Below are 24,277 nucleotides of genomic sequence, written 5' to 3' on the forward strand. Positions count from 1 at the left end.
TGGAGCGTCAGGCTCCTGCCCAGCCGGGGAGTGGAGTTGGGGACTGGGTCGCAGGGGGAGGGTAACTGCCCTGGTCCGGGACCACGAGGAAAGCCAGAGGGCGGACATTCTGGGCGGAGGCGGGGCCCACTGTAGCCCCACCCCTATCTCCTCCTTTACGGCCCCGCCCAGCGAGTATCCCCGCCCCCGCCCGATCGGCGATCGATCGCACGGTCTGTGCTATCCGCGTTCTTCCAGCGCTGTCTTTTTAGTATCACATGGGCAGGAAGGTAATGGCGGCGCTGGTTGTGTCCGGGGCAGCGGAGCAGGGCGGCCGAAAAGGCCCTGGCAGAGGTGGGTGCTGCAGCGCTGCGGCCTCCAGACCTTGCACCTCAGGGTGGGGCCCCCAAGTTAGGTACAGGACCAACCCCTTTTAACGGCGGCGGCGCCTTTCTCCGCTGTTTTTCGCCTTGGACCGCTTTCGCCCTCTCTGGATCGCGTCAGCCGGGAGCCCAGGGGTACCAGTCTTTTGCAGCTTTAGGGCGCGACCGAGAGCAGCCCTTCCTGGGAGCTTGTAATCCTCAAATCGAAAACTACAGCCCTGCCTTGGCCGGCAGACGGACGCAGGAAGATTGACGGATAATACGGACTCGACGGGGAGGGAAGGGCCAGGCCAGTTGCAGCGGGCTTTTTCCGAGCGCGCCTTCAGGGAATGCTCTCAGGGGAGAGGCACAAGGTTTCATTCGCCAAGCATGAGCTGGGTGCCCACCGAATGCCTGGCCTGCGCTGGGTGCAGGTACTAGAATCAGAGAGCTCAGTCTACTGGGGAATGTTAATTGTAAACAGATCATAGCACGTGATAAAGGAGGAGGCTCCTACTGGCCCGTGGGACCCAATGAAGGGCTAATGTTAGTATCTCCCACGCCCCAATGACCAGTAGGGACCTGTCAGAGGAGAATCTGTGATGGGCCTAGGAATCCTAGGTTGGTTGTTAAAGGCTTTTGAAACAACAGACCAAAAACCGTAGCAGTGGTAACATTCAAATCTGGTCTCAGGGACCCAGCCTGCCAGGCTGGTTCTCCACTGGACCCTCCCCACCGCCGCCCACACAGAGGGTGAAGCCTTAAGTCTGGGCAGATCCCGCCTGTCATTGTGTGGGGTCCTAGCAGAAGTTATGGCACGCAGTACAGTCTCAATATGTATTCGTTGAGTAAGTTAATGTCTTGTCTTTTCGTGTCCTCAGACTGCTTGACTCCTAAAAAGATAACGGGGTTGAACTAAAAGCTTAATTGTGGGATTAGGGCACAGTGGCTCACACACTTTAGGAGGCCGAGGAGGCTTGTGTGAGCCCAGGAATTCACACCAGTCTGGGCAAGATAGGGGGACCCTATCTGCACAAAAAAAAAATTAAAATTAGCTGTGCGTGTTGGCCCGTGCCTGTGGTCCTAGCTACTGGGGAGGCTGGCGTGGGAGGATTATCGTTTGAGCACAGGAGGTCGAGGCCACAGGGGACCATGATTGCGCCCCTGCACTCCACCCTGGGTGATGGAGTGAGACCCTGCCTTAAAAAATAATAAGCTGAAGGCCGGGTGCAGTGGCTTACGCCTGTAATCCCAACACTTTGGGAGGCCAAGGTGGGAGGATCATGAGGTCAGAAGTTCGAGACCAGCGTGGCCTACATGGTGAAACCCTGTCTCTACTAAAAATACAGAAATTAGCTGGGCGTAGTGGTGCATGCCTGTAGTCCCAGCTACTCAGGAGGCTGAGGCAGAATTGCATGAACCTGGGAGGTGGAAGTTGCAGTGAGCCAAGATCATGCCACTGCACTCCAGCCTGGGCGGCAGAGTGAGACTCCAACTCAGACAAAAAAAAAAGCTGAATTGTGGGGAGTGTTAAAACCCACGCTCTGAATGAAGAGACCCTCCTCCACCCCCCAAAAAACAGGCTTTGTGTGAGCAGCATGGCTGTTTATTCACCCGGGTGCAGGTGGGTTGAGTCCAAAAAGTCAGCAGAGGCGGGGAGGGATGGGAGTTGGTTTCATAGGTTTGCGGTAGGCAGTGGAAAGTTACAGAAGTTAAAGTTTAGGGTGTTTTTTTTTTGCAAGCTGGGAGGGGGTCACAGGATCTGAAGTCAAGAGGTTGATCAAGGTAGGTTTCAAAGTCCAATGGTCCTGTCAACTGAAGCCACAATAAAAAACAATAGAAGAATGTCTCAGGTTAGTTAGGTGCTGCAGGGGTTGATTGTTCTTCCATTTTTCATGATCTTCCAGCTACTTCAGGTTTCCTCATTCTGGAAGGCCCTCCAGAGGTATATGTGCTGGCCATGGGTGTGGCGCTGTCAGTCAGTCTAAAAGACCTTAAGGTGTTAGAAGTAAAATATTGATGCCGCAAAAGAAATGGCACTCAAAGATAAATCCTCTCAGCAAGGCAGTTTACTTCTGTAGAAGGGTGTGGCTCACGGATGGAGCAATGGTGGCCGCTTGCTTGGACAAGAGGGGAAGTGGTAGTTGTGCCTGATGGGGTCGTCCCTACTGCTGTGTAGTTCCTCTATTGGCTAGGGTTAGACTTCGCAAGCTAGACTAATCCCAATTGGCTATTTTAAAGAGAGCAGGGGCCTGAGCTGGAGTGGCAGTGTGGGTGTTTTGGCGGGAAGGATGGTTACAGGCAGCTTAGAGCAGGTAGCCAGGGGTGACCTAGGTCAAAGAAGGTGACCAGAGCAGGTGACAGGTATGAGTCAGGATGGAGCCAGGACCAGGGGAACAGATATGGACTACTGATGAGAACATGTGGAGAAGGTTATAGTTAAAGAATAAGAGAGCTGAACATACTGATTCTTTGAAGGGAAACTTGGGGGTCGGGCGGGGTGGCTCACGCCTGTAATCCCAGCACTTTGGGAGGATCACGTGGATCACGAGGTCAAGAGATCGAAACCATCCTTGTCAACATGGTGAAACCCTGTCTCTAAAAAATACAAAAAATTAGCTGGGCGTGGTGGCGCGTGCCTGTAATCCCAGCTACTCAGGAGGCTGAGGCAGGAGAATTGCCTGAACCCAGGAGGCAGAGGTTGTGGTGAGTCCAGATCACGCCATTGCACTGCAGCCTGGGTAACAAGAGAGAAACTCCGTCGCAAAAAAAAAAGGGAAACTTGTGGTTTAGTATAACAATCCCCCATCTTGAATTTTTACAGTTTTATGCTTTTCTCTTCAAACTTCCTTAGCATGTCTTGGCTTAGTTCTGTTCTTCTAAAAGAATTAATCTGTCTGAATAAGGGGGAGGAGGGGTTGTGGATATTTTAGAGTTGCGTCTCCTAGCCTCTGCACGAGTCCTTGATGCTTGGTATGACACAACATCTAAGGAGAAGTATAATTAGCATCAGATCTAGGGCTGTTCTATTAGGTCATTTGGCTAGTGGATCCTAATTGTTCAGCTATTCCTTTGAAAGCATCTTTAGTATTGTTAACAAACTGCTGTTGGTTGTACTACATGTAGTTTAATCTACAGTTTTTTATTAACTGTTACCTACCAGAACAACATTGACTTAAATCTTGCAGCTATCTGATAGCTCCAGCTTTAAATTTATCTGGTACTCCTCAAAGAACTCCAGTTGCATCTAAATAGACATTCTCTGAATCAAAAGACCTATAAGGAGCTTCTCTTAACTTGCCGATGTTGTAATTTCTCTTTTTCTGGTTGATGAAATGCCAGGGTGAAAGGGATACCCAACTGGACTACAGCGCATGTGCCACTCTAGTTATTTGACAGAGTGTCCAGTAAAGGTCCCCACAGTCCCACCATGCATCTGATCGGGATGAGTAAGGGCTGACTGATGAGCCAGCTCTCGAAAGTGCCTGACTTCATCCTGTTAAGTTTTCAAGGAACACTAAGTTTTCCACTTGTCATGGTGAAGTTTGCCTTGGGAGTTGGAGGTGACATGGCCCTCGGGGGCTGCCCCACAGGGTGCTGAACCTCAGGAAATACCAGCAAAAGAAGTTGGTACAATTTGTTTTTCCAAGCTGTGGAATCTTAAAGCTATCATGCACTCCATGTCCGCTTGATTAGATCATCTAAGTGAAAAGGGACAACCTGGGCCTCTGGTCTGTCGTGCGCACAAGCGTAACAGTTGAATTTATTTAAGGCGCAAACGGAATATTTAATCCATTCTACCCAGGCATTTGTATCCTTATATCCTGTTTCAAGGCTGTGGTTTGCCTTAGGTCCTCTACGTCTACCATTGAGAATTTGGTTTTGTCACTGTGTCTAGGAGGAGTGATTCATAAAGAGGTTGAAGGAGCAATAAGGTGCATTTCAAAAATTCCTTTAGGATTCCTTCCTGAAATGTCGGCTCCTATACCATAAATATGGCTTAATGAAGGGGAAGAGTTTTCAGATGTTGCAATAACAACAGTAAGCACTGATTATATTGACAGCTGGAAGGAGTGATTCCTTTGATGGAGTGGATATATAGTTTTGAGGACTGATGAAGACCTGTGGAAGCAGGCTATCCTAAACCTTTAGTGTTCCAGGTGACATTAGACTAAGCAGAACATAGAGATTCTGTTTCAGAAGGACAAGAGTCTGATTCCTACCAACTACAAATGTAGCTACTGTTATTCCTTGGATGACTAGTATCCTTAGAGGAACTCATGTCTTCCTAATCTGAGAAGTCTAAGGGGGACAGAGACATTCTTCTGAAGCAGCAAGCTGTCCTTGGTTATGCAAATCTCCACAAGTCGTAACTAAAGACACATCAAAGCAACAACTTGAGCTGAGCCAGATCTAATCTCATTAATAACAAGATGGGGGGTAGTTAAATGGAAGAAAAGGGAAAAAAGAAAAGACAGATGGACTAAGCTTTTCTTTTCTTTTTTTTTTTGAGACAGAGTTTTGCTGTTGTTCCCCAGGCTGGAGTGCAATGGCGCGATCTCGGCTCACTGCAACCTCCGCCTCCTGGGTTCAAGCAATTCTCCGGCCTCAGCCTCCCGAGTAGCTGGGACTACAGGCATGCACCATCATGCCCAGCTAATTTTTGTATTTTTAGTAGAGACGAGGTTTCACCTTGTTGACCAGGATGGTCTCGATCTCTTGACCTCGTGATCCACCCGCCTCGGCCTCCCAAAGTGCTGGGATTACAGGCTTGAGCCACCACGCTCGGCCTTGGACTAAGCTTTTCTTAGCTTTAACTGGGTGGGGTCTGATCCTGGAACGATAGCCCAGGATTCTAGTGGTGATGGCGCTTTCTTGACGTGGGCGTGATATATTCATCTCTTTGCTGCTGTCTGAACGGCAGTCTTGGTGGCCAGCAGCACGAGGTAGGGTGGTTTCCAGGCTGGTGCTGGTACTGGAAACTTCAAGGGGGCATCTGTGCTAAACGACCTTTAGTTCTGAGGGAAGGGAAAGTGGAAGATAAACCAAGTATATACACTGATTTGTTTTGTTTCAAAGGTAGGGAGATTAGTAGTAGAATGTCTTTTCGGGGAGCAGTTCAGACTCTTAACAGGGTCATAGGCTTTCCTACTTTCTCGCATAAAGGTGGGTGCCAGTAGGATATTTCCATGTTATATCCAGTATCTGGTCTAATTTCCCAGTGAGGTGCAGTAAAACGAGTTCTATTATCTGAATCAATCAATACTTGAGACAACCAATTGGAGGCATCTGTTTGTAATTAATCTGAATACTTTAGAATGGCCTTAAGCCTGGATTCCTTCCCGTCCCCACCACCCCTGGGTAATTTTTTTTTTTTTAATTGTTTGTTAGTTTTCTTACATACTAAGCAACTGTCTGTAACCGGTTTGGCCAGGGTATAAATAAATTCCTCTGCACCCATAAACTCTGAGGACCGTGTCACATATGGTCCCTAGATACAGCTGGAAGCAGACTCCCCTTATAAGGGGTTTGGATAACATCTCTCTCTGGTCTGGCAATATCCATTTTCCTTCTGAATTCTCTTTAGAACCTATTTTTGTTAGTTTTTAGACCAAACAAAGCCAGACACCATTTTATATTTGACAGCTCTTCCTGTGTGATTTTATGCCAGATAAATTTCATCTTTATATTAGTGTGCTATTAATGTTAAACTCAATTTTTTCTTTTTTTTAATTCCCAGAAGATTTAGAATTGAAAAGCTCAATTTTAATGAAATTGTAGACATATTTATCCAAATTTAGTGTTTGACCATAAGGTAAGATTTTTATAGACTCTTTTTTTAAATTTTTTTTTTAAATAAAGATGGGGTTTCACCATGTTGGTCAGGCTCGTCTTGAACTCCCTACCTCAGGTGATCCGCCCGCCTTGGCCTCCAAAGTGCTTGGATTATAGGAGTGAGCCACCACGCCCGGCCTATAGACTCTTTTTTTTTTTTTTTTTTTGAGACGGAGTTTCGCTCTTGTTACCCAGGCTGGAGTGCAATGGCGCGATCTCGGCTCACCGCAACCCCCGCCCCCTGGGTTCAGGCAATTCTCCTGCCTCAGCCTCCTGGGTAGCTGGGACTACAGACACGCGCCACCATGCCCAGCTAATTTTTTGTATTTTTAGTAGAGACGGGGTTTCACCATGTTGACCAGGTTGGTCTCGATCTCTTGACCTTGTGATCCACCCGCTTCGGCCTCCCAAAGTGCTGGGATTACAGGCTTGAGCCACCGCGCCAGGCCATTTTTCTTTTTTTTAATGTAGATAGAAATCCACATTCTTATGCCTCCTTATAATCCTTTTACCTAAAGTATATTTTATTTTCCTTACACACTTTGCACATAAACTGTTTCTTCAATAGTTTTACATTCAGGGCCAGGCGTGGTGGCTCACACCTGTAATCCAAGCACTTAGGAGGCCAAGGTGGGCGGATCACCAGAGGTTGGGAGCTTAAGACCAGCCTGACCAACATGGTGAAACCTGGTCTTTAAAAAAAATTAAAAAAAAAAAAAAAAAAAAAAATTAAAAAGCAAAAATACATTCAGGAGGCCGAATTACTTTTAAATTATACAACATTTCTTGCATAAATTCCCTTTTATAACATTTTTTTCATGACTTTCACAATCTTCAACTTTTTGACTTGTAAACATCCCTTTCCTTAGTTATTTTATTTTAGCACAAGAATTTACCGTATAAGATTCTTTTTATATAAATTCTCCTTTTTTTTTTTTTCTTTTTTGTCAAAGATGATAACCGTTCTTTTCCAAAGCAAACTTCTTTCATGTCTGTGGTCTAGACTGTCTAAGGTCACAAGATTAGTAGGGTAATACATGTTACACTGTTAACTTTTAGCAAACTTTATATATAAGTGTCGTCCCTTAATGCATTTGGGCCATCCACGGGTTACTGGGTTAAGGATTTTTGATAGAAAGGCTACCCGCTGTCAGTGGCCTCTGTGCCCTTGGGCCGGTATTTCTAAGGTTATGCCCTTGTTTACACTGACAAAAAGACAGAATGGCTGCTTAAGGAGGTAACCTTTCCACCTGTTGGATTTCTGGTAATTGTCAAATGAGTGGGTTTAGCCTGTCTTGTGTGAGCTTTTTATATAAGGGCTTTATTTTTAGGGCGTAAGAGTCTATCCATAGACACGGAGACTCCGCAAAACCTTGGGTAAGACTGTCCATTGGTGTTGCTGTTTTCCACCGGAGTGAGGGTCTTCTCACTCAAAGGCAAGTAGGTCCCGGCTGCCCTCTGCACGTGGACAAGCCCACAAGTCATCGTTATTTTAACCCTATTACTGTAAACTACTGGCAGTTGTAATAGTATAAGGATTGGATTGGGAACAACAGGGTCTAAGAAGCCGCACGTGGAGAAGATCTTACAGGTTGTGCATTTACCCTGAGCTTTTTTTTTTTTTTTTTTTTTTGAGACGGAGTTTCACTCTTGTTACCCAGGCTGGAGCGTTACCCAGGCTGGAGTGCAATGGCGCGATCTCGGCTCACCGCAACCTCCGCCTCCTGGGTTCAGGCAATTCTCCTGCCTCAGCCTCCTGAGTAGCTGGGATTACAGGCACGCACCACCATGCCCAGCTGATTTTTTGTATTTTTAGTAGAGACGGGGTTTCACCATGTTGACCAGGATGGTCTCGATCTCTTGACCTCGTGATCCACCCGCCTCGGCTTCCCAAAGTGCTGGGATTACAGGCTTGAGCCACCATGCCCGGCCTACCCTGAACTTTAAAAGCACATTGCTTTCTCTTTATTCCCTCTCCCCCCCCCCCCCTCCCCTCTGTCCCCTCTCCCCCCTCTCCCCCTCTCCCCCTCTCCCCCTTCCCTCCCCTCCCCCCTCTCCCCTCCCCCTCTCTCCCCCTTCCTCCCTCCTTCCCTCCTTTTGTTCCATGTCAGTCTTTCTCCTCTAGAATTTTTTTTTCCTCTCTCTTAGAATCTCTTTTGGAGGTTTATCTTTCTAGTTCTCTATTAATCAATTTATTTTTTGTAATTTCTTGTTGATATTTGGCCAATTGTTAGTGACAAAATGAAGTCTTAACATTCCCTGCCCAGGAAGATCCTGAGCACCTAGACCAGCATATTTTCCTGCGTGTTTTCTCGGTAGGCTGCGTAACTGTCGTCCCACGGGGGGTCTTGGGTGGGAAATTTTTGATCTGCTGTAGAATGTTTTGGCCAGGGTGGGTGTTCGCGTTCCTAGGCTCCCATAGCAGCTCTGTGTACCTCTTTGTCGTCCCCGCCCCGGCCAGAAGAGGGGAAAGGGAAGTTCTGAATACCTTTTTTTTTTTTTTTTTTTTTTTTGAGACGGAGTTTCACTCATGTTACCCAGGTTGGAGTGCAATGGCGCGATCTCGGCTCACTGCAACCTCCACCTCCTGGGTTCAGGCAATTCTCCTGCCTCAGCCTCCTGAGTAGCTGGGATTACAGACACGCACCACCATGCCCAGCTAATTTTTTGTATTTTTAATAGAGACGGGGTTTCACCATGTTGACCAGGATGGTCTCGATCTCTTGACCTTGTGATCCACCCGCCTCGGCCTCCCAAAGTGCTGGGATTACAGGCTTGAGCCACCGCGCCCGGCTTTTTTTTTTTTTCTTTTACATTGCTTTGTCTTACGTTGAAGTCATTTTAGGGAAGCGTACTCAAGCTGGTAGGCAGTGAGCTCTTCCGACAGTTCCCAAGAGGTGGGGTTGTAAGGAGGGGACCACAAGGACAGGAGAAGGGTCTGGGGCGGGAGCTGCTTGTGTTTGTTAACGCTAGGCGTAGGGGATCGTTAGGGGAATATCGTTGTTGGCTTTATCCTGTTTATCCCTTACTCTGCTTGGGGTATTTCCCATTTTGGGATAAGGTTTGGTTTCCCTTACCAGAAATGTCTCGCCTTTTGGGGTGAGACTCAATTTCCCTTACTGGAAATTTCTCACCTCCCCTACTGTTGGAGGTTTGTGTGAGGTTCAGTCTGCCCCTAATGGAGAGGTCCTACCTCTTTAACCGCCAAGCCGCCTCCCCCCGCGCCCCAGGCTTTTCTCACCATGGTCTATTCAGACCGAGGCGTAGTTTACTGTCCCCCTCCCCACGGCTTTACATCCCTTGGTCCTGACCATCAAGGAACTGCTACAGGCTCCCGAGGGTCTTTTTCTTGCTCTGTGCACAGAGTTGCTTGGTTGCCGTGGTATTTGTAGGCCTCACCACCCCCCACCCGGCGTTGCTGAGAGGCCGCCTCGTGCATCACATCAGGTAGGTCCCATCCTTTACCCCTGAGGCTGCCGCAGGGAAGCAGCATGAGCGTGTCCTCACCAGAGGGCCGGAAAGCACCCGAGGAGACCGGTGAATCCTGGACAAGCCCCCAGAATTGTTCTAAGTAATATTTCGATGCCACGAAAGAAATAGCACTCGGAGATAAATCCTCTCAGCAAGGCAATTTACTTGTTTGTTTGTAGAAAGTGATTTATTTAGAGAGAGAATCAGAAAAAGGAGAGAGAAAGAAGCAGCTAACTCTCAGGCTGAGTGAGAGAATCCAGAAAGATGGGATCCAGGAGAGGAAAGCAGCTCCACACTGAGTGGAAGGGAATAGAGATGGAGTCTAGGAGGGGAAGACAGGCTTCCAGAGAGGGTGTGGAAGGGGGCCCCAGAGGGGAAATCCAGGAGAGAGAAAGACGGCTTCCACTAAGGGAGTGTTCGTGGAAGGGGACCAAACATGGAGTCCCGGCAATTTACTTCTGTAGAAGGTGCGGCTCCCGCATGAAGCAATGGTGACCACACACCTGGACAAGGGGGAAGGGGCACTTATGCTTGACAGGGTCGTCCCTACTGCTGTGTAGCTCCCCTGTTGGCTGGCGTTAGACCGCACAAACTAGACTAATCCTGATCGACTGTTTTAAAGAGAGCAGGGGTCCGAGCTGGAGTGGCAGGGTGGGTATTGCGGCGGGAAGGATGGTCACGGGTGGGTCAGCAGGTAGCCAGGGGTGACCACCTAGGTCAAAGACCACCAGGTGACTGGGATGAGGCAGGATGGAGCCTGGATCAGGGGAACAGATGTGATCGAATGCTAGGAACCTGTGGAGAAGGTTGTTACTGGAATTACAAGGAAGTTAAACTTTAAAATAGAGAATTAAAGAGTAAGAGGCTGAACGTACTGACATACTGATTCTTTGAAGAGAAACTTGGGGTTCACTATAACACAGGGAGTAGGATGAGGCCAGAGTAAGGCCTACAGCCTTGCTAAAGGGCTGGTGTTTGCCCTTTACTCCAGGAGTTGTAATTATGTGTCTGCCTGTCTCTGCCCCTCTAGACTGCTAGTCCCTAAAAGACAAGGTCACTTTTCTGTCCGTAGCGGTACATCCACCACCCTGCCTCGAGTGTTCTTTCCATCCTTCCTGGTTTAAGAGTAAGGAGGAGCAATGGGACAATTAAGTCAGTTAAATGTATGATGTTTATTTCCCTTTTAAAGGAGGGGAGGTAAGAGTGAAAGAATCAGTGTGGGCATAGTCAGTGGGATTCTGAGTGAGGACGGCAGTCTTTTAAGTTCATATTCGTGTTTGACGGTTTGCTTACAGACCTCATATCTACAACCTCAGAACTTCAAGGTGTCCTCAGGAGGTGGGAGAGGGGAACATGCTCCCAGACCAGCCGGGCTGGCCAGCTGGACTTGGGTTTCCCGCAGGGCTGTTCTCTGTCAAGGGGCAGTTGGGGGACTCAGCTCGTTCTTCTTTGCTCCGTGGTTCCCTGTTGTCCGTGGTTCCCTGTTGTCTGTCTGCTCTCCTGAGGAAGCAGGTGAGCCATATTCTCTTCATGGGCTCAAGCCTTTGATTCCCAGTAATTTCACAATGTGGAAAATACGCCGGTTACCTTCCGGCTTCATGAATCGTCTCTACCTTCAGGATGAATTCAGTGAGAACTAAAGCTGGGCCAGCCCCCTTGGTGTCTGGATCTGGGCCTTAAACCTGGTGGAGTTAACAGCTCAGCTGGGTCTTGTTGCCAAACTCAGTTTGGGTCTGCCCTCCTAAAAAGCAAAGCCAAACACTGAGTTTTGCAGGGAGAGAACAGGCATTTATTGTAAGGCGCCAGGCAAGGAGACGGGGCAGCTAAGGCTTAAGACCTGAACTCCCTGATGGCTTACAAGCAAGGGGTTTAAAGGCTGGTCTGCAGGGGGATCTTTAAAGTGAGTTGAGGGCTGGGGAATTTCTGGAACTTTCTTTCCTGGCTTCACACTGTCTGAGGTCTTACATGACAGCAGTTAGTTGGCATTTTTTCATCTGGTGGGGGTCCTGGTTTCTGAAAACAGCTTGGGGGTATATGTCAAGGTGTTGCCTTCAGTTTCTCCGGGGAGCCAGGCATCCTGTGCCTCTCCCTTGGGTGACTGCTGCTTATTATCTTCTTCTTTAGCAAGTTACTTACTTTCCTAATTGCTGGTTGGGGGGCTAGCTAAGATTCCCGGGATTTTTCTTGAGATGACTCAAAATTTTTATTTCTCTGCTTGAGCTGGGGGAGCCGGGCAGGCCCTGAAAAGGGATCCCATTCCATCTCAGTCTGGCTATGGTCAAAAGCAGACACCAACTCAGCCCTTATACCCATCCTAGGTCGGGTCCCTCGGGGCCGGGTAGCCAATCAGATCCCCCCTGAGATCCTGAACAACCCCCAGCTGCAGGCAGCAGTCCAGGTCCTGCCTTCCAACTACAACTTTGAGATCCCCAAGACCATCTGGAGGATCCAACAAGCCCAGGCCAAGAAGGGTGAGCCTGTCATCACTGAGCTGGGGTGGGGGTGGAGAGGTTGCCTGGCCCAGGGGGACAGCGTCCCCACTGCAGCCCCTTCCTGGCCCTCCACGTCTCACGTCTCTGCTCTGTCTTTCAGTGGCTTTGCAAATGCCAGAAGGCCTCCTCCTCTTTGCCTGCACCATTGTGGATATCTTGGAAAGGTGAGGCTTGGGGCACTGGAGAGGGGCTGAGCCAGGCTCCCCCGCCCCCATGCTCATTACCCTGGTGGCGAATGCCCTGGTGGCGGGCATTTTTTCCTTCTGGACCTCCGCCTTCCCTGTCTCTCCCACATAACCAGACACATACTAAGGGAAAACCCAAAACAAATGTCCCAGCTTGTTGAGAGCCCTGCTTGTCCCTGCAAATCTCTCCTTTCCTAAATATTTGGGACGGAGAAATAAACCAATCCTGGTATCCTCAAAGCTAGGCCCAGAGCAGGTGGAAGAACTCAGGGAGGCACCTAAGAATTTTCCCAGCTGCCCCTGTGAGAGGTCTGGGGAGGGGATACCTTTTCCTCAGACACATTTGGGGAAGTAGGGCAAGCTAGGTTTGCAAAGGGGAGGTACCTGGGAGAAGGTTTTCAGTTCCTCTACGTCCTACTACTGTCATTCTAAGTTTCTGCAGTACAGTGAGCCATCCTTGGTGGGGAGGGTGAGAGCTCAGCCATCTGGAACCAGCACTGGAACAGGGGCGGAGAACGAAGAAAGGGGAGGTCATCTCGTGCTGGGAACCTCCCCCTCCCCTGCGGCCGCCTCCCTCCCCTGCTCCCCAGCCGGTTGCCACAGACTCACTTCCCTGCTCCCCACCCTCTTGCCCCTTGGGGATGCTCTCTGGGGCTCAGGCCAATTTGCATACATTTTAATCTATAAAAAATTAAGTGCTCTGGCTGACTCAGATGCCTGGGCTGCATTCTAAGGAGCTGAATAATCTGCTTCTGGGCACAGCCTGGTTTGGGGAAGGGGGTGGAGGAGGGGGTGACTAGCAGCTCAGCTCTTCCACCACCACACCCCCAGGGGAAGGATGGGGAGACCCAGCACTGAGCCAGGCCCCATGGCCCAGGTGTGAGCCTCTTTCAAGGAAGAGGGGCTTCTCCATTCCCTGGGTGAGTTTAGGGGTAGAGGGTCTTCCCCCACCCCTCCCCCAGTGATTCAGGCCTGGCAGCAGATCCATGGCATCAGAGCCTCTTCCTGACGCAGGAGGTGTGTAGGTGGTGCCATGTGCTGCGGGGGAGCTGTGCCTGGGCCCCCCTTCCTGGGCACTGAGGGCCCTGTCTGTGGGTGGGGAGGTAGCGGGGGTCCAGGTGAGAGGGAGGCTCTGTGTATCCATACAGCCACACCCACCGCAACACCCAGCGTGGGAGTGCGTGCCTTTGCGTGTGTGTGTGTGCATGCATGCACATGAGTGCTCACTGCTCTGGGTGGGTTGGGTGAGTCAGGGCATGGGACATCTGTGTTTTGACCCCATGTGTGCTGGGCTGAGGGTTGGGGTCCCTCCTGCAGCCTGAGCCTGGGCAGAGGAATGAGGGTCCTCATGCTGCAACCGTTTCAGGAGCTGCTGCCAGGCTGGGGGAGGTGGCAGCTGTGCCCCTCCTAATCTTTGTTGGCAGGAGTGGCAGCTGTCCACTCAAGGAACTGGGAGAGGTAGGGGGAGAGGAGCTGAGCCCTGAGACCCCTCCCAGGGCTGGGTCTCCCCTACCCCACTTCTGTGTCACTGTCCCACTGTTACCACCCCTCCCCACAGGTTCACCGAGGCTGAAGTGATGGTGATGGGTGATGTGACCTACGGGGCTTGCTGTGTGGATGACTTCACTGCCAGGGCCCTGGGAGCTGACTTCCTGGTACACTACGGCCACAGCTGCCTGGGTATGGCGGGGCCAGGACACCTCAGTGGTGGCGGGGCTGGCGAGAGGCAGGCCGGACACTCATCTTCCCCCTCGAAGCGCCTTCCTGTCCTGGTTGCGGCACGAGGTCCCTCCTGGTTTCTGGGATGGCCTCCGCCTTCCCGCTCTGCAGGTGGATCTTGCCTTTGGATTTGGTTGCCTTGGAAACTGTGCTCTGTCCCGGATGCAGGTGTTTAAAAGGCTGTTTAGTGCAGACCGGCCCCTGGCCGGGTGACACAGAAGCCTGACTGAGAAAGAGCTTCTAGGGGACCTGTGACCCCCTCTTCTCCTACCCTGTTCATCTACCTCCAGGCTACCTACTGGGCCTGGTTGCTCAGAGACCTCAGCCCGGGCCCTCTGGGGCTCCTGCCTTCCCAAACGGTCCCTGAATGCTTCCCTCCCCCAGTTCCAATGGACACCTCGGCCCAAGACTTGCGGGTGCTGTACGTGTTCGTCGACATCCGGATAGATGCTGCCCACCTGCTGGACTCTCTCCGCCTCACCTTTCCCCCGGCCACTGCCCTCGCCCTGGTCAGCACCATTCAGTTTGTGTCCACCTTGCAGGTAGGTGGAATGTGGATCCTCAGCCTCTTGCAGGGCAGACGGTGGCCACTCTCCAGCTGTTGCTGGGTCCCCATGCCAGGTGCTCCAGGTTGTTCAGCCTCTGGCTTCCCTTTCCCCCTCCTTCCTACAGGCAGCTGCCCAGGAGCTGAAAGCTGAGTATCGTGTGAGTGTCCCACAGTGCAAGCCCCTGTCCCCTGGAGAGATTCTGGGCTGCACGTCCCCCCGACTGCCCGAAGAGGTAGAGGCCGTTGTGTAAGTTAAAAATGGAGGCCAAATCCTAGAGACATAAGAATGTGCCCTGGGAGGGAGCCCGAGGGTCATCATACAGGAAAGAAACTGAATCTAACGCTCCTTACCTGCAGCCCAAGGTCACAGTGCAAGGTGGGCACCAGAAAGGGACTCGACTTGGGCTGTCTCTTTCCCCACTGCCCAGTCTGCCATCCAGAGGGCCTGATGGGGGGATGAGGGTGGGCTGACAGTGGTAGGAATATAATTGGCGAAGATGGATGGGCACGCCCAGGCTGCAGCCCCATTAATTTACCATCCGGACAGCTAACAAGCAGAAGCAGCATGTCTCCTGCCGCCTAATTATTTTAGGTAATGGAAATGCTTAATGTTGTGTGAATGCAGCCAGCCTGAGAGCCGACAGCTCCCCCGGCTGGGACTAGGGGAGGGAGCCCTGTTCCTTACTAATGGCAGGGAGGGAGGACACTCCTGACTCAGCCCACTTCTGGGGCTTGCCCCCTAGACAGGACCTCATCAGGGCCTTCCCCAGCCGAGGCCTGGCAGTCCTGCTCCCCCAGGAGCGCTTCCTGCGCCTGCATCACTCCGTATCCACCCTTGGGGGCTTCCAAGTGTATGTTGGAGGGAGGGACACCCAGAGTGTTGGCCATTCATCAGAATGAAGTGTGGTCTCCGAGAGGGAGAGGAGCTGTCACAGGCAGGTGAGCTTCCACACTCTGGAGTCTTCATGGTCTGGGAAGCCACACTTAGGGTTATGAGTCTTCATGGCCTGGGAAGCCATGTTAGGGTTAGCATGGCTGAGGGCCTGGGGTTAAGCCTCAGGTGTGCTGCTTCATAGCTGTATAATTGGAGGCAAGTTTCTTTTTTTATTTTTATTATTTTTTTAAGATGGGGTTTCACCATATTGGTCAGGCTGGTCCTGAACTCCTGACCTCAGGTGATCCGCCCGCCTCAGCCTCCCAAAGTGCTGGGATTACAGGCGTGAACCACCGCGCCCAGCTGGAGGCAAGTTTCTTAACATCCTTGAGCCTCAGTTGTATCTTCTGTAAAACTGGTATACTGTAGGTATCTTGGAGGATTAGTAGACAGGACTGAGTGAACTAATTCACATCAGGTACTTTGTCTGTGTCTGGTACACAGAAGGCAAAAACCCAATAAACAGTAGCTGGTGGCTGGGCATGGTGGCTCATGCCTGTAACCCCAGCGCTTTATGGGAGGCCAAGGCAGGAGATTTGCTTATATCTAGGAGTTTGAGACCAGCCCGGGAAACATAGTGAGACCCCCACCCTACAAAAAAAAAAAAAAAGAAAAGAAAAGAAAAAATTAGCTGGGTACGGTGTCCATGCCTGTAGTCCCAACTACGCAGGAGGCTTAGGTGAGAGGATCGCTTGAGCCTGGGAGGCCGAGGCTGCAGTGAGCCATGACCACGCCATTGCACTCGGTCTGAGTGACAGAGTAAGACCCTGCCTCAAAAAAAACAAAACATGAAAATCCAGTAGCTGTTGTTGTAACTCAGTAACTGGACCCAAGAGCTAGTCTGAGCAGAAAGTAGCGATTGTGTATGGCTGCAGCCTAATGTACAGCATAGCTCGGAGGTCCCCAACCCCTGACACCGCGGCCTGTTAAGAACCGAGCTGTAAGGCCGGGCGCGGTGGCTCAAGCCTGTAATCCCAGCACTTTGGGAGGCCAAGGCGGGTGGATCACGAGGTCAAGAGATCGAGACCATCCTGGTCAACATGGTGAAACCCCATCTCTACTAAAAATACAAAAAATTAGCTGGGCATGGTGGTGCATGCCTGTAATCCCAGCTACTCAGGAGGCTGAGGCAGGAGAATTGCCTGAACCCAGGAGGCAGAGGTTGCGGTGAGCCGAGATCGCGCCATTGCACTTCAGCCTGGGTAACATGAGTGAAACTCCGTCTCAAAAAAAAAAAAAAAAAAAAAAAAAAAGAACCGAGCTGTACAGGTGAGGGGCCATGGCTGCCTGAGCTCCGCCTCCTGTCCCATCAGCAGCAGCATTAGGTGCTCCCAGGAGGACACGCCCTGTTGTGACGTGCATTCGAAGGATCTAGGTGGCGTGCTCCTTATGAGAATCTAACACCTGATGATCTGAGGTGGGACGGTTTCATCCTGAAACCATCACCCCACTCCCACCCGTGTCTGTGAAAAATTGTCTTCCATGAAACCTGTCCCTGGTGCCAAGAAGGTTGATTACTGCTGGCGTAGGTGACTCCCTGAATGCTGCTGTCCACGTCTGTGTTGAGCCTGTAAGGGAGAATCTGTTCCTCAGCTTCCGGATGAGGAGTTCTGGAACTGCAGGCCGCCTGGTCTGGCCTGGGCTGCCCCTTCACTCTTCCCCAGAAGCTTGGGTGGGACAGTTCTTAGATTCTGCGTTACGTGATGAGAGAGACCATACAGTCATCCAATTCAAACTCCTTTCTTTTACATGTGAGGAAACCAAGGCTCTGTGAGGTGAAATGCTGGCTGTCCCAGTTTACACAGTCACAGCACAGCCAGCCGTGAACTCCGCCCTCTGAACGACTAAGCCAGCGAGTGCCTCTTCTGCCCAGATCACACATACAGCCTCCCTTCCACCCCTGCAGGTATCTTGGAGATGGCCGATTCCATCTGGAGTCTGTCATGATTGCCAACCCCAACGTCCCCGCTTACCGGTATGTGCTGGGCTGGGCTGGGCTGGGCTGGCAGCTGGTGAGGGGTCAGATTCGCGGCCACTCATGCCCTCAGTTGGTTGCATCCTCATTTCCTGGCTGCTAAGCCACCAGTCCTAAGGGTCTGAGGCACATGGGCGCTAGATGTGGGCATTCGCCCCAGGGCTGCTGTTACCTGCAGCCCTGGGGATTTACACTGAGATCCCAAAACTGCCAGCTCCTATCTGCTCCAGCTGTGGGACAGTTCTTCCTAATGACAGTCCCCACTCTTGCCTCTGTTCCCAATGACCTGCATAGGGCCTAAAGGCTCAGGAGCCTACAGGGCTGAGTTAGGGGCTGTGTGCCCAAGAGTCCCCACAGTGGCTGTCTCAGTGACCCTGGCTGCTGCTTTTCCAGGTATGACCCATATAGCAAAGTCCTGTCGAGAGAGCACTATGACCACCAGCGCATGCAAGCTGCTCGCCAGGAAGCCATAACTGCTGCCCGCTCAGCTAAGTCCTGGGGCCTCATTCTAGGCACTTTGGGTCGCCAGGGCAGTCCTAAGATCCTGGAGGTCAGTGGGCTCCGGAGGGCCTCTGGAGGAGGAGAGGAGCTGGGAAAACCACAGGTTCAGCTTTGGCTGCGTGAGCATGGTGACCTCCATCCTGCCGCCTCCTCCCAACAGCACCTGGAGTCCCAGCTCCGAGCCCTGGGCCTTTCCTTCGTGAGGCTGCTGCTCTCTGAGATCTTCCCCAGCAAGCTTCGCCTACTTCCTGAGGTGGATGTGTGAGTTTCCCCACCTTACCTGCCTGCCTATGACTCTGGATAAAGCAGCTTAGAAGTTGGGTCCTGCCCAGCCTGTCTCGAAGGCTGGAGCCAATAGGAATTGCTTCCATGGTCATGGAATTTTAGTGTTGACAGAGACTTCCCAGGCAGGGCTAACTGGGTCACACCTGCTTTAGGGCTCAGAGGCAATGGCAGCATCACATTTGTCATTGAGATGAGTTGCAGGGGTGCCCGACCCCTCCCTGGTAGCAGATACTAAATTTGGTTCTGGGGATGCTCTCACCAGTGAGCTGCCCTGGAAAGCTCATTGTCAGCAGAGGAAGCAGGAGAAAACACGCAACAATGCAGTATCCCAAACAGCAGCAGGTGACTGTGTTTACTTTAGGGTTTGTAAGGCTTGGTAATTAATGGGTTTGTAGGGGTACTGTCATGTTCTTCAGCATGCTGCCTGGAGGGAGAGGCGGCACCTCCTAGGGTCTGACCTGGCTTCCCTTCCCAGGTGGGTGCAGGTGGCGTGTCCACGGCTCTCCATTGACTGGGGCACAGCCTTCCCCAAGCCGCTGCTGACACCCTATGAGGTAACACCAAGTTCCGAACCCCTGGGAGAGTGGGTTTTGCACGTGCTTCTCAAAGGCCAGGTCTGGAGTGGGGTGGGGTGGGTGGGCAGGATTTGGTTATGTTAATAGGTTCCGGAGTCTTTCTCGAATTCTCCAGTTCCTAGCTGTGTGGTGTTAGACAAGGCCCTGACCTCTGAACCACACACTTCACTTCCGTGGTAGGGGACTGTGTGCCCTTCACAGGCTGTTGTGAGGGCTGAGTTTCAGTATCCAGGACCAGGAAAACACGGGCAAATGTTCTGTCTGGTCTCCCCCGCAGGCGGCCGTGGCCCTGAGGGCCATTTCCTGGCAGCAGCCCTACCCCATGGACTTCTACGCCGGCAGCTCCTTGGGGCCCTGGACGGTGAACCACGGCCAAGACCGGCGTCCCCAGGCCCTGGGCCGGCCCGCGCAGGGGAAGGTGGGCGGGGTTTCCAGGAGGGAGGAGAGACTGCACCTGGGCCCTGGCCGCCTCTGGCGACACAAGCCGAGGCCGCCGCCCGGCGACCGCGACGGGAAATGCAGGGTGGCAGAAGCGAGACCCTGACCAAAGTCTGCGACCTCAGGTGCAGGAGGGGTCCACGCAGCCCCCTTCAGCCGTGGCTTGCGAGGACTGCAGCTGCAGAGACGAGAAGGTGGCGCCGCTCGCTCCTTGACACGCTCCCGGCCCCCAGGTATCCGCCCCTGCTCTGGCTGCGCCCCTCCCCTCACCGTTGTCATGGGAACGTCTTGGCGCTGCGAGGCCCGCCTTCGGGGTGGTGCCTGCGTTTGGTTCCGCCCCTTGCACTCTCCTTCCGCTCGGGGAAAGGCCGCTTCCGGTGCTTTCATTGCGATTCTGCCGAGCATAATGGCCACGCAGCAGCGAACCCTCCGGGTCCTGTGCCTGGCGGGCTTCCGGCAGAGCGAGCGGGGCTTCCGCGAGAAGACCGGAGCACTGAGGAAGGCGCTGCGGGGCCGCGCCGAGCTCGTGTGCCTCAGCGGCCCGCACCCGGTCCCGGACGCCCCGGGCCCCGAGAGCGCCAGATCAGACTTCGGTGAGACAAGCCCTGCTCTGGAAATGCACTCGGCTTTCTCCATCTTGTTTCGTCCCCTCAGCGTCCCCCACCCTCATTCCTCCCACCCAGCCTATCCCCTCCTGCTCAAACTACTGCCTGTGCTCCCAGGCTTCCGCCTTCCTCCGTCGCCTCCTATTCAGGCCAATCCCTTCATTCCCCCTCTACTCTACCCTAGACTTTCGCCTCCCTGCCCCCTTTTTTCTCTGCCATCTCGAAGCCTCCCGCCCTTCTTGGAGCCTCCCGTGCCCTAAGCCCAGCCTCTTTCCCCGTATCGCTGTAGGGTCCTGCCCTCCGGAGGAGCAGCCTCGAGGCTGGTGGTTTTCAGAGCAGGAGGCGGACGTTTTCTCAGCATTGGAAGAGCCCGCCGTGTGCAGGGGCCTGGAGGAAGCCCTGGGGACGGTGGCGCAGGCCCTGAACAGGCTGGGGCCTTTTGATGGGCTTCTTGGTTTCAGCCAAGGGGCTGCGCTGGCAGCCCTCGTGTGCGCCCTGGGCCAGGCAGGCGATTCCCGCTTCCCCTTGCCGCGGTTTGTCATCTTGGTATCTGGATTCTGTCCCCGGGGCCTTGGATTCAAGGAATCTATCCTGCAAAGACCCTTGTCATTGCCTTCCCTCCATGTTTTCGGGGACACTGACAAAGTCATCCCCTCTCCGGAGAGTATGCAGCTGGCCAGCCGATTCCCTGAAGCGGTCACCCTCACCCACTCCGGTGGCCACTTCATTCCAGCAGCTGCACCCCAGCGTCAGGCCTACCTCAAGTTTTTGGACCAGTTTGCAGAGTGAGATCAAGAAATGTCTCTGCTCCAACATCCATCCCCCTTGGGGTAGTCTCGTCATCCGTGCCCCTCCCAGGGCTCTACACTGGTGTTGGCGGGCCTCACCAGGACCAGTTAAGAGACAGCTATAGGCCGGGTGCAGTGGCTCATGCCTGTAATCCCAGCACTTTGGGAGGCCGAGGCAGGTGGATCACGACGTCAGGAGTTCGAGACCAGCCTGGCCAACATGATGGAACCCCGTCTCTACCAAAAATTTTTTTTTTATAAAAAAAATTACCCGGGTGTCGGGGCATGTACCTGTAATCCCAGCTTCTTGTTAGGCTGAGGCAGGGGAATCGCTTGAACCTGGGAGGCAGAGGTTGCAGTGAGCCAAAATCACACCACTGCACTCCAGCCTGGGCAACAGAGTGAGGACTCAGTCTCAAAAAAAAAAAAAATATATATATATATAGTACTCGGGACTTGGTTACATGAGCCCCGCCCTGTACTGAAGAAAAGGGGAGCACAGGCCTGTAATGGACATTGACCTTGATTTGTGAGACTCAAGAAAATGCCTGGAGAGCCCTGGATTAAGAGGATGATGTGGGACGAGCAGAGGCTGGCACCCCGGTGACTGCCACATAATAAACTGACGATTTGTAGCATCTTTTTCCAGTACACACAAAAACACTGTCTAATGGAAGTCGCTTTCTTGGCCACCTACACAGTCTTGTGGGCAGCACCAAGCAGGGAGGTGTTTCCAGTGGTGCCAGGACAAGCCCCTGCACAGGCGCACATACTCACATGTTACTGCTGGAAGTTTCAGTCCCAAGCTGAAGGGAAGGAGCCCTCAGTGGCAGTGTTAGGGAGGAATATACATCTGAGAAGTTTGGGGAAGATGTCCCCTGGCAAGGCCAGAGTAATTTTAGCCTTCCTCTGTCTCTCAAACCCTGGCTGTGTGCTCTGCTTCTCCTTAAGTGCTCTTACTCCTCTGAATTGTTAGCTTGAAGGATGAGTTGATGTCAGACCTTGGGTGGACGCCAAAGACAGTACAGAATGAAGAAACAGACTCTTGCTCTGTTGCCAGGCTGGAGTACAATGGTGCAATCTCAGCTCACTGCAATCTCAGCCTCCTGGGTTCAAGCAATTCTCCCGCCTCAGCCTCCCCAGTAGCTAGGACTACAGGTGCACAGCACCACGCCCAGCCAATTTTTGTATTTTTAAAGTACAGACGGGGTTTCACCATGTTGCCCAGGATGGTCTTGATCTCTCAACCTCGTGATCCGCCTGCCTTGGCCTCCCAAAGTGCTGGGATTACAGGCGTGAGCCACCGTGCCCGGCCAACAGCCTCATCTTAAATTGACCCCATCTTCAGGGTTTCTGAGACTGTTGCCATTCTTTAGTGACTACAGCCAAGGCCTAGGCAACCCAGCTGGTTTCGTTTTGGGTAGTGTAGTTTTTCTTGGATACTTTTTTAAAAATCTATTTATTAGTTACTCCCCCCAACAAGAGCTTAACCTGGCCACTGCAGGGACCTTATCTGTCTCATTGTCTTCCTGCCACCTTCCTTCCTGTCTTCAGTGACTGGAAGAAATATCTGTTCCTTTAGCAACCTAGTCTGTTCCCAGCTGATGCCCCTTAGAAAAGCAGAAGCAGCAGTCTGACTTGGTTTGAAAACTAAGCTGGAAAATGGACTCCTCAAATTCCCACAGTTCAGCACCTGCCCTGAAGAGGGAGGCTCCGACCAGACCCAAACCTGGTCAGTGTTACCTATCCCCTCTCTGCCAGCTACAGGAGTAGTCCGGACACCCAACAGTCATTCAGGAAAACCATGAACTTTAGGACTCAGGGGCTGGGGTGGCTGGGAAGAGGAAACAACACAAGCCTCGAACTGTCTCTACCTTGAGGATCTTGCGGCTGCCCACTGCCAGCGCCACAAGCCGGCTTTGCAGGCCACACCGGATATCCTGGGCGCACGTGCCTGGTGGCACCTGAACTTCAATGAACACCTCCTCCAGAGTCGTACCACTGGCCCCACAGGGTCCCACACAGAACCACCCCACTCCACTCCTCAAACAGGGCCGACATACTCCAGTCGCCTCCCAGCTGCAGTTGTGCCAGGTGGAGCTGAGCCGGATACTTTTTTTTTTTTTTTTTTTTTTTTTTTTGAGATGGAGTTTAGCTCTGTTGCCCAGGTTGAAGTGCAGTGGTGTGATATCGGCCGACGACAGCCTCTGCCTCCCATTCTCCCACCTCAGTCTCCTGAACAGCTGAGATTACAGGCACATGCCATCATGTCCAGCTAATTTTCGTATTTTTAGTAGATACGGGATTTCACCCTGTTGGCCAGGCGGGTCTCGAACTCTCTACCTCAAATGATCCGCCCGCCTTGGCCTCCCAAAGTGCTGGGATTACAGCCAGGAGCCACCACACCCAGCCCTCTTAAAGACAAGGTCTGGCTCTGTCACCCAGGCCGGACTTCAGCAGTGCAATCGGCAGCCCTAAGCCATCCTCCCATCTCAATCTCCTGAGTAGCTGGGGCTATAGGTGTGCATTGCCAAGCCCAGCTAATTGTATTTTTTGTAGAGACGGGGTTTCACCATGTGCATGACGGTCTTGAACTTGTTTGCTCAAGCAATCCACCTGCCCAGCCTCTCAAAGTGCTGGAATTGTAGGTGTGAGCCACCTCAACTGGCCAATTGCCACTCTTAATGATTTCCCTCCCACTGCCAGTGCCACCTGAGACCCCCCTCCTCCTAAGCGCACACGCGCACACACACAGCTTTCTGACTTCTTTCCTGCCTCTGCAAGACAAGACGCCTGTTCTTTTTCTGGAAGATCACGCCAACTCCTATCTAGCCATCAGACACAGCTGCCAAGGAGATGAGCGACTGAACAGGAACTGTGTGGTTAGGGGATACAGCACAAATCCTCTGGCACCTTTTTACTGACAACCAGACTGATACCCCTTAGGTTACCCAAAGTTCTAGGTTCCTTACTACAGAGAGCAGCTGTCCAAGATTAAAAAAAAAAAAAGGAATTATCCACCCAGACAGAGACTCAACTTACTGGGTGTGGAAATTGTGTGTTGGGAAGGATGAGAGATCGTCTCTGCCTTGTTCTTGGTGGTTTAAGGAATCTCCTTTAGCAAAAGGAGATTTTGTGGTATCGGATCCATTGAATTTCAGGGGAAAAAAAATCTGATTTAAAATTTCAGAAATTGCACAGAAAAATTCAGAGTTCTGGCTTTTCTGGAAATGATTGATCTGCAGTGCAGGGCTCCCTTACCCTCGTGGCAATCATAGGCTGCCCCTTTAGCGTGGTCCAAAGAGAGGAAAATGACTCGTCTACCCCAGCTGCGTGGGACTCTTGTGAGGATGAAAGTAGAGAGGGGGGCAGAAATAGTGGGGAGTGAATTTTAAGGCTTAAAATGAGAAGTGGGGTGCGTAGAGCCCAGCAGTATTTGGTGGAGCAGAAGGGCTCCTGGTAGGGGTGAGGATTCCTCCTGAGAACCAGCGTCCAAGCTAGAAGGAAACCTGGGGTTACTAATTCTCAGCAAGTGGAACATTTCACTTCCTTTTTTTTTTTTTTTTTTTTTTTTTTTTTTTTTTTT

The 24,277-nt window shown here is 52.0% G+C and overlaps 2 protein-coding genes across 3 annotated transcripts; both read left to right on the forward strand.

The window, feature by feature from the left end:
• The first annotated feature begins 226 nt into the window (after nt 1–226).
• Nucleotides 227–20,503, forward strand: DPH1 (diphthamide biosynthesis 1). Of its 2 annotated transcripts, XM_032263409.1 has the most exons (13): nt 227–333; nt 11,966–12,118; nt 12,240–12,303; nt 13,883–14,004; nt 14,428–14,585; nt 14,716–14,837; nt 17,431–17,499; nt 17,893–18,049; nt 18,161–18,261; nt 18,761–18,839; nt 19,138–19,278; nt 19,424–19,531; nt 20,193–20,503. In XM_032263409.1, exons 1-12 carry the CDS (start codon nt 258–260, stop codon nt 19,511–19,513), a joined length of 1,332 nt encoding a protein of 443 aa, XP_032119300.1. In that variant the 5' UTR covers nt 227–257; the 3' UTR covers nt 19,514–19,531; nt 20,193–20,503. The 2 variants fall into 2 exon arrangements, with proteins under 2 accessions (XP_032119300.1, XP_032119299.1); XM_032263408.1 differs by having other exon boundaries at nt 17,893–18,261.
• On the forward strand, nt 19,561–20,911 carry OVCA2 (OVCA2 serine hydrolase domain containing). The gene is made up of 2 exons (XM_032263410.1): nt 19,561–19,891; nt 20,193–20,911. Exons 1-2 carry the CDS (start codon nt 19,576–19,578, stop codon nt 20,690–20,692), a joined length of 816 nt encoding a protein of 271 aa, XP_032119301.1. The 5' UTR covers nt 19,561–19,575; the 3' UTR covers nt 20,693–20,911.
• The last annotated feature ends 3,366 nt before the right edge of the window (nt 20,912–24,277 follow it).

The sequence above is a fragment of the Sapajus apella genome, unplaced genomic scaffold (genome assembly GCF_009761245.1).
Source record: "Sapajus apella isolate SASKATOON/1434 unplaced genomic scaffold, GSC_monkey_1.0 scaffold136, whole genome shotgun sequence".
Lineage (NCBI taxonomy): Eukaryota > Metazoa > Chordata > Mammalia > Primates > Cebidae > Sapajus > Sapajus apella.